Source organism: Mus pahari, chromosome 14, assembly GCF_900095145.1.
Source record: "Mus pahari chromosome 14, PAHARI_EIJ_v1.1, whole genome shotgun sequence".
NCBI classification, from domain to species: domain Eukaryota; kingdom Metazoa; phylum Chordata; class Mammalia; order Rodentia; family Muridae; genus Mus; species Mus pahari.
In genome coordinates, this window is record NC_034603.1 from 27,688,108 (window position 1) to 27,697,974 (window position 9,867).

Genomic DNA, 9,867 nt, shown 5'->3' on the forward strand with positions numbered 1-9,867 from the left:
CTCTGGAGGTGCCTTAAGGCTGGGCAGTGTGCTCCAGGTCCCAGCTTTCGGCAAGTTGTCACCTATGCCGGGAGAGGTTTTGGTGACGCAACTGTCTTTGAGTCATTTCTGGTCCTGTAAGTAACCCCCTCACCCATTGCCTTGTAAGTGACTTCAGTAAAACTTACGAGCTTACCGAGTTGAATGAACTTTAGTGGTATCCATATTTTGATCTGTTGTGGGCTCCCTATCTGGGGTGAGTAGGTGGTTGTATGCTTTTTCCCAAGAAAATTTTGTCACACTGTATCCTCCATTCCAAGACCCAAAGAGCCTCTTTCCTGAACTTGGCAACTGGCAAATGAAGGAGCTGAGGAGCGACTCTGAGGCAGTGGCCCAGACACTGTGCTCATGCTTTCATAGCCAATGGTCTGTGACCTCAGAGCCTTTCCCCCTTTCACCTCTTTAATCCAGTGATAGGAATCCTCTGTGACAATTTAATCCTCAGAGGAACTTTTACTCATGCTAATTGAATAAATACATCCCAGAATGTGACTCTGGAATAGGGACTTAAAATGCCATGGTCTTCAAAAGCCCTGTCCACTGTTCCCAGACATACCTGAAGATAAGGAATATCAGGTTTTATTTTAAAAAGTCAGAATCTTGGAAGCATTTGCTCCAAAAAACGTAACTGAGTTCATTCGCAGACTCCATATAAAGCTTGGTGTGATACCAGACAGCTAAAAATCTCAGTGTGCCTAAAATGAGTTGGGAGATGGAGCCAGATAAATCCCAGGATGAGTGAGGTGTGCACACAGCTGTAAACAACAGAGACCCTGCCTTAAGTCACTTAAAAGGCAAGGACCAGCACCCAAGGTTGTCCTTTGACCTTCATACTACATGCTTGTACATATGTATATAATATACATCACACACATAAATAATACAAACAAATAAAAGTCAGAATCCTATGATTGAAGAAAGGAAGAGAGCCCATCCGTCCGTCATTTGTGAATAGCTGTGTGGGAACACACTCAATGGCCATCCACAAGAGCTTGAATAAATTGCAATATGGCCACACCATGAGCAGCAAGGAAGCAATATAAAAAAAAATGACTGACCTGATTTGATGCTTAATCTTCATTGTCAGTTTGATTGGATTAAAAAAAATTCCCCAGAGCATCAGTTGGCAACACCTTTGGGTGTGTTTTTGAGAATGTTTCCAGAGAAGATCAACTTTGCAGAGAACTGCTCCTGAGTGTGGGGACTGGATGTAATCCTGAGTGAATATTTTCGCTGACTCAGTCGTGGTCGGTCTGCGTTGTTAATTTGGGAGTGGCCATATCAAGGACCACTATGCTTTTGACCCATGGAAATGGCCGAGCGTTCAGCTGGCAAGGCTCAGAGGAATGACAAAGCCCTCCCATAGTCCAAGTACAAATGCTAAAGAATGATTGACCTTTCGCTAAAACAAATATACGAAGGAAGTATGACCACAGCTTCCTCCTCCCAGAGGATCCGGACTGAGACGGCTCCTCTAGAGAGACCTCTTACTGAGATTAACTAATGCTGACTCTTCAGCTGTATACAACGAGCTCACCTCGTTTAGTTGTACATAATAAAGTCACCTCCTCGATTCAGATGGGTAAAATAAACTAAGTTTCCAGGCTGCTGCTGGTATCGCTATCAGAGCAGCCCACCTGGGCCTGCTTTCTGTACCCGTGGCTATGTGTCTGCCCTTCATTTCCTCAGATTTCATCCACTGCCCTAGTCTGGGCAAACCCAAAGCTATGCAGGTTGCACAGGAGTGGTCACCCAAGGGTGGGGAGCAGCATCCTGGATGCTCAAACTGAATAGAAAGTGAAAAGGATGGGAACTGGCATTCTCAGCTCGCTGCTTCCCATCGATGGAGAAGTGAATGAGGCAGCTTCACACTCCTGCTTCCAAGGTTACTGGCAACTCCGCTGCCACGCCTCACTAGCCAGGATATATTGTAGCCTCAAACTGTGAACTAAAATACAAACAAAATGAAGCAAAGTACCTTCCCCCCCCCTCCTCGAGTTGTCTGTTGTCAGGCATCTGATCATAACATACTCAGAATCAGTTCAGTATCAGTGTGGATAAATGAATCCCACAGAAATGGTGTTAAGTGAGAAAAGCCGGGAACATGGAGCAGATTCTGACTTATACCATGTCAAAGGTCAGACAAGATAATTGAGAACAAAATAGTGGTTACCTCTATGTGAACACGTGTGAATTTGTATAAATTCTGCTACTTCCCTGGAGGCATTCAAGGGTGACAGTCACAACCACACAGCAAGACTCAGCTGCCTTTGGGTCCCACCTGGGAGGCCTTTTCTTGCTCGCTCGATTGTTTGCTTGTTAGGTGTATATATTATACATCACAATGAAAACAAAATAGGGAATCATCTTTCTTGTTTGGTTTGTTTTTTGACATAGGATCGGTCTCTCAGCCTGGAACTCGCTAACAGGCTGGCCTTGAGCTCACAGAGATCAGCCTGCCTTTGCCTCTTCAGTGCTGGGATTAAGAGTGCACTACAACACCTGGCCATCAACTCTTTTTGAGATAGGGCCTTGTTTTATAGCCCTGGACAGCTTGGTATTCTCTATGAAGTCCAGGCTGGCCTCAAACTCACAACAACCCTCCCTCAGTCCCCCAAGTGTACACAATACTTATCTAAAATACTCTGCATGCTAAGTAAGTGCTTTGCCACTGAGCTGCATCCTCAATGAATCAATCTCAAGTCGACAGCCTAATGAATGTTTGTGTTCTAGGCTTCTGAAAAGGGAACCCAAAGCTGTAAGACTCAAACCTGAATTTTATAATCTGATAGGGGAAATAGTTCAGCATGATAGAATAGTATGCTTTCATCTCTTAGCTGTGGCTAGGAGTTGGCTGTGTACCCACTCTCTGCTAGGCACTGAACTAGGTGGGGAAACGCAGTGGTAACTCTGCCCTAGACATGATGAGGCGAGTGGAATTTTAAACCTCTTCAGTGTTGTCCAATTTCATTCCTTGCATCTCTGACTGACACTGCTCTAGTTCTGGCCACATCTGTATTCTTTGGTCTTTCTTAACCATTTCCTGATGGATCCCATTTCCAAACCTCTCTTGCCATTTATTTCCAGACCAAAGGTCTCTCTGTGAGTGCCCAGTCACAAGAATCCACGACTGTGCTGGGACGTGGTTCAGTGGGAGAAACCTTACGTAGCATGTTCAAGACCATGGGTACCACCCAAAGCTTCACACTGCCAGCCTGAAGACTTCAATTCTCACATACAAAGTACTTAATTATCACCATAGGCAAGGCGCTATTGTGCCCTGAGCCCAATGAGCTTCTTCTTTCAAATAGTCACGAGATAATAGTACCCACCACCAGCAGCATACTTGCCTCCTCAGGGAGGCTGAGCTTGTACCACTCATTCATCCTCCTCCTGCCTCCTCCTTCAGGGCTGTTTGAATCTTGGCAACACCTTAATGACATCCAGGCTTCTGTTTACACAGACTGGTCTGGATGTCCTGAGCCAAGCGCCCTGCTGTGGTGATCTGGAACATCTTTCCTTCTCCTTCTCTTTCTCCAGGTAGAGTCTTCCTCAGTTTTGGACTGTCCAGGATCCTGCCTTTTCCAGGAGCCCCCACCTTGAGTCTACTGTGGAGTCAGGGGTTTCCTAGGCAGGGCCCTGCGACTTTCCAGTGGAAGGTTTCTGTTTGCCTCTTGTTTCTATGAGTTTTCATTTGCTTGAGGTCGAGCTCTTGTCAGGCTACCAGCTTCAGGATCCCTGAATCACTCTTCCTCATACCCACAGCTGTGACACCAATGGTATGTGACAGGCCTGGACAACGTATGCTCGGCATTTTCTTAATAGAGTAGCTTTGATTGGCCCCAAGATATGGGTAGAACTTTAAAATATATAGTTTTTGAAAACTTGTAATTAGATTTTAAATTTATTTCCTGTGTGTTTGTGTGTGCGTGCGCACATGTGGGTGCAGCACACTGTGCTACTCATCCAGAGGTCAGAGGACAACTTGCAGGAGTTTGTGCTCTCCTTCCACCATGTGACTTCAGGGGACTCATCTCAATTCGTCAGGCTTGGTACCAAAGGCCTTTACATGTTGTGCAATCTCTCTGACTCTAAGTCTTTCTTTTAAACAGCTTGTACATGGTCATAAAATAAAACCCGAAAGGAACAAAAAGGTTTTATAATGAAAATTAAAAGTAGGTCACCTCCCAATAACCCAGTTCTTCTCCCCAGAGGCCACCACTGGTATCACTTTCCGAGTATTTGGTGCAGACAAGAACTGTCAGTCTCCCTTTACCCCTTCCCCTTCTTTATTCTGGAAATTTTTTAAATCAACAAGGTCTCAAGGATAGTCCAGTAAACACCCTTTCCCAAAATTCACCAATTAGCGATTGGCCATATTATGTGAAATATTTTGCAAAGATGATTATCACCCAACGCTTGCGACACCTTACATTCATGTCAGTTTTGTCCATGTGGTCAGTGAGGTGCCAGTGAGGGCAGAGGAGCTGCCCACAGCTGGATCAGAGCTGGGCTTTCCCCTCAGGCTGCAGGCACACTTTGATCTGGGCCCCTTCATTCCTGATTGCTTGTGCAGGAAAGCATTTCTTTCTCAAAATGGAAATGCACCTCCCTGGGGTAGTCACCGGATGATCAGTGGAAAAGCACACAACTCTGAAGGCATTCCTCTCCGAAAGCCTCCTTGTGACCTGAGCACAGCTGCTCTCAGTGCCACCACCTGCTCCAATATCACCTCCATTGTGAAGAATGAGTTAGCTCAGTCTGTTAAAAAAACCTCGGGCTGACTTCTGGAACTGCCAGCCATCTGAGCCTGGAATCTCAGGTCAAAGTGATTCCTCCTTTCTGTCTTGCCTCCCTTCTCTCCCTCCATCCCTCCCTCCCCTCTCCTCCTTAGAAACATCTCACTATGGTCCAGACTGGCCTTAAACTCTCCATCCTCCTAGGTCTGCTTCCAGAGTTCTGGGACCACATACTCCTTTCTTGCTCTTCCTCCCTCACTTCCACCTGCATACCTTGGGAACATTTCTGCATGCTCTCTGCTTAGATCCATTTCACTGCTGCTGGGAGCAATTTGCCTCCTAAGGAGCAGGGGTTGTCTGTCCCCTTCCATCCTCCTCCCCTCCGCCCATTCTGGACTCCTCTGTCCTTTCCTTTCCAAGTGGCCTTTTGCCTGGGAGTCTGGACAAGAGTGGCCTGGAGTATACAGTTCAGGCCCCTTCCTGCAGAGTGACCTTGAACAAGCTACTCGCACGGTCTGAGCTTTTGTTTCCTCAAGCACAAAACGGAGGTGAGAGCGCGTAACTCTAGCGGATTTGGGCTCCCATAATAGAACTGACAACTCCTCACGGCTGCTGACATCTTCTAGTCACCTCGGAAACACTACTGTCTTAATACTTAACTGCTCCGCGCGCCTCAGTTTCCTTACGTAAAACCGGAATGGTCAGGTTGTGGAACTTTAATGATCTAAACCACGGGAAGCACTTGAAACAATTCCTAGTCTTTAGAGTGCCATCTGGGTCGACCGCAGACCTAGCACACAGTAGGGGCGCAGGCCAGACGAGGCAGAAGGCCGCAACGAAGAGGCTACGAGGAAGAGAGGGGCCCGCAGGGAGACCGCGGAGACCTCCGGCGTCCTTCCGGGAGCAGCCCAGCCCAGAGCCGCAGCTGTCAGGCCGCGGGCGGCGGCGCCAGTCCACCAAACCTGAATGTTCCATCCCAGCGCCTCCACCTTCCCAGCCTGGACAAGTTACCTTGCTCCCGCTGCTCCCGGTCCCGCCCCCGACACCCATTGGTCGACGGGTTTCTTTGTTAGCAGGAGCGTGCGGGTGCCATTGGCCCGCGGGGCTGCCGGTTGCGGCGCCCCGCCCCACCCCGCCCCGCCCCGCCCCGAGTGCGCGCGGCGCCCAGCTCGGTTCGTTCGCGGTGGCGGCGGGCGCCCGGTGAGCGCGACGGCTGGACTTGCCGGCCGGCGCCTTGGGGGCGGCCGCGGTGGAGCCAGCGGCCCGAGGCCGCGTCCGTCCATGGGCCCACAGCGGCCGGGCGGCGGGGCGGGGCGCGAGGCGGCGCGCGCGCTCTGAGGCCGCGGCGAGCAGGCGGGGCGCGGCGCGAGAGGGGAGGCCTTTCCGGGCCTGCGGCGGCCAGCGCAAAATGCGGCGGCGGCCGCGCTGAGTCCCCCGACCCTCGGGAGCGCGCTGGGCCGTGGCGGCCCGCTCGGCGGCCGCCTAGCCGACATGTCGGCGGCCAAGGAAAACCCGTGCAGGAAATTTCAGGCCAACATCTTCAACAAGAGCAAGTGTCAGAACTGCTTCAAGCCCCGCGAGTCGCATCTGCTCAACGACGAGGACCTGACGCAGGTGAGCTGCCGCGGGTACGGAACTGAGAGTCCTGCTGCCTGCGAGGCGTGCCGGGGAGCGCGGAGCCTGCGAAGGCCAAGAGAAAATAAAAATGGAGCAGGGAAAAAAATGCGTGAGAGTTGGGGGATGGGGTTGGAATGGGGGCGGGAAGAGTATCGATAGAGCTGGGACAAAGGGAAAATCCTCAAGAATGCCGAAAAATAACATCCTTTCCCGTTCCCATAGCTCTGCCGTGTGATTCATGCTTGTTGGGTGACTCAAAAAAATGTCTGGTTTCCCTGGATAGGAACAAAGTGGGGCTTGCTTGACGCTTGTCAGTACTCCCCCCCCCGCCCCCCTCGCGACTGGTCTTGGGGCTGGACGCAGACTTGGCCACCAAACTGTCCCAGGAATTGGCGTGTTTGCGTGGGTCACCAGTTTCCATCTTGTGGAATAGAGCCTGCCTTCCTCCTAAGTCACTGTCACCGTCAGGGTCTGAAGAGAGATGAGGTGTCTCTCTTCAGATGGGTGGGTCTTGCTCTTGAACTGAAGGTTGGAATAGCTTTTGTTGAGGGGTAGGGGCTTCCCTTCTTGGTTTTGCTCTCTGGCCCAGGAGACCAAGAAGACCTGTGCATCCTGGGGGAAAGTTGGTTCCCTCCTCTTTCCGCCCTTAATCTGTTAGTCAGGATTTTGGACCAGGTTAGAAGCTCGTCCTAACCCGTGTCAAAGTCGCAGTCATGGAAAACACAGTTCCAGACCTCCAAGTCACAGTCATGGAAAACATTGTCCTAGACCGCCAAAGACCCCCAACCCCTAGCAGTGTAGGAGATTGGGAATTTGTGTTGGTACAAGGTCTCCAGTTTGGGCAACTGGCCCTTGGGAACTGGTTGGTCTCCGGTTTCTGGTGTTGAGGATTCCCGGCCTTGTTTGCAGCACTTTGGGAAAACACTGTACATCCTGCTCTCCTTTTCCCTCACCCTCTTCCGTTGCCTCTCAGCACCTGCTTGCCCGCTGAGTGCTGACTGCCAGTGGAGTTCCCCACAAGGTCCAGCCCAGTGCCACCTAGTTGTAGCCACTCCTTTTGGAAAGAGCTGTTTAGACTGAAAACATTGCTTTGAAGTGCCCTGGTTTGGCTGTTTTTAAAGTCTTTATGGGCAAGCAAGCAGGCAAGCAAGGTTTGACTTGTTTTATGGGGCAAACTAGAGTGGAATAGTAGGGCAGGGTTACGGCCTCTTTCTCTGAGGTCAGATTTCCAATAGCCAGGAAGCAATCGGGAAGCTTAACCAGACTCTCCAAGTCTGTCATTGGTTTGTGAGAATGCCAAGGACTTGTCTGTTTGGGAAGGGTACGACTCTTGAACAGAGAGAAATGTGATTTCCTCTTTTCATTTGGATCCTGTTCTGGGAAGCGGTGTATGGGATATGCGGTTACAGCTTGTGACTTTCTGAGGTCTGACCTTGAATGAGTCCTTTACCTCTGTTTTAATTTCCATATCTGTAAAGTGGTGATACTGACTTATTTCTCCCATGGTGTTATGAAAAGCAAGAAATATGTTTTATTGAGCTTTCCCCCTTATAGTTTAACAAACTGAAAAACCATCCATAGAACAGTCAACTTTAAGAAGTTTCTGGCTTTGCCAAAGACTGTTTTGAGGGAGATTTGTAAGTTTCCAGGTTATTTGAAGCAACTGCCTAAACTGGCAGTTAGTTATTTATGCTACACAGGGGCTATTTTTCTGATTCTTAAATGAATGAGTGGAATTTAAATGTTTGAGTCTTAACTGTTAAAAAAAAATCTGTCGATTATTAGTTTAACTCAAGGGATGAAGCAAATTGAAAGTATTAAACTCTCAAGTTTGTTGTTTTCAAAAATGATTCCACTTTGAAAGAGGCCTGAGACCTCCAGGGTAACTGGAACAGTAGTTCCTAAAATAATGAGTAGGGTTATTTGTGTGGGGAGAGATTAGCCCAGACTTCTAGCTCCTGGGATCTTTCAGGAAGGAGCTGCTCTTGAAAGGAGAGCAGGGAGACTGGAGGCTCTTGCCAACAGCATTTGTCCCTGCTCTGTATCCGCTTCTCCCAGAGCAGAGCCTTTTGCTCTCCTTATGGCTCCATTAGAAAACCTCAGCCAATTGGTTCCTGTCAGCCTCCCCAACCCCCTGCTTCCTGCTGCCCCTCCCGCCCAGAGCTTATTTTAGACTGTCCAAGCTGGAGGATGCATCAGCCATCATCAAAGCCACCCCCTCTGTAATAGTTGAGGATGTGAGTCTCGGGAGGCAGGGACAGCTTCTGCTCTCAAGGATGTCATCTTCCCAGGAGCAGACATTCCTTTAAGCCTTCTGATTTGAGCTTTATTTCCTCAGCTGTTGGTTTTGTTTATTTGTTTTCCCCTAGAGAGGTAGGGAACCTCTTTCAGGCCTGCCTATGTTGTGGCATCAAACCAGCAAGCACTTGGAGGTCAGTTAAGCTAGCCACTTCCTTTCCCTGAAGAAACCCCTGAAACTCAGAGAAGGGAAAGCCTTGCAGGAGTGTAGCATGGACTCCTACATGCCCTCGTTGTCCACAGCAGCCACCCCATGAGCACATCAGGATAGTTGAGTTTCAGAAGGTGCGTCAAAGTGCAGTTTGGGGCCCCTGGAATTGAGATGAATCTGTGATAAGCTGATCAGAGTTCTTGTCACCCAGGTGATGCTGTGCTTGCTCCACCCCTATTCCCAGGGTGACAGTTTTCTTCAGTCCTCTTGTGCATTTCTCCCATGGACCCAAGTATCACTTAAACCTTTTTTAAAAAATGTAACTTTTCTTTACTGTGTTACAGCGTGGGCATCCTCTTGTCAAGGTGCACCACCAGCATGACTCGGTTCTCTCCTTCATCATGGCTCTGGGGGTCAGACTCAGGTCACTGGGCTTGGCAACACAGACCTTTACCTGCTGAGCCATCTATCTCACCTGCCCTCATTCAGCCTTCTAAAGCCTGAACTTTGTGTTTGTATTTGTTCTACAGTATACTTATTTCTGCTTGAGAATGTTCAGAGCTCCTTTTCATGTAATTACCTCTAAAAACATCAAAATCGTTTTCCATATGAGCCCCTTTGGGGTGTACTATAATTTAACCCATTCCTTCAGTGATAGACAATTAAGGCTGCTCCTGAGGTTTTGCTGTTATAAATAGTGAATATAGCCAGCAAGATGGCTCAGCAGGTAAAAGTGCTTGTTGTATAAGCCCAAGCCTGGTTCTTTCTCCTGAATCCACGTAAAGATGGAAGGAGAAACCAAGCCTATAAAGTTAATCTCTGACTTTCACCTGGGTGCTGTGGAATGTATATGGCCACACATACTTCATAAATACACTCATGCATACAAACAACACACTAATTTTAAAAATAAAATAGATGCTGTCCTCTTAAAAGATTTTTATTAAATTTAATTATCTGGAGGAGTGAGGGTGTGTGTGTGTGTGTGTGTGTGTGTGTGTGTGTGTGAGAGAGAGAGAGAGA

At 48.7% G+C, this 9,867-nt stretch overlaps 1 protein-coding gene across 7 annotated transcripts in view; it reads left to right on the top strand.

Moving 5' to 3' along the window:
• The first annotated feature begins 5,925 nt into the window (after window positions 1–5,925).
• The window catches only part of Mprip (myosin phosphatase Rho interacting protein), a 122,959-nt gene continuing 119,017 nt past the window's right edge, over window positions 5,926–9,867 (top strand). For 5 of the 7 annotated variants that reach the window (XM_029546009.1, XM_029546006.1, XM_029546010.1 and 2 more), the window contains exon 1: window positions 5,926–6,392. In XM_029546009.1, the coding sequence (XP_029401869.1) occupies window positions 6,270–6,392 (123 nt within the window). In that variant the 5' untranslated portion in view covers window positions 5,926–6,269. The remainder of the gene's footprint in view (window positions 6,393–9,867) is intronic. The other 2 variants (XM_021213237.2, XM_021213236.2) reach the window with 1 other exon arrangement.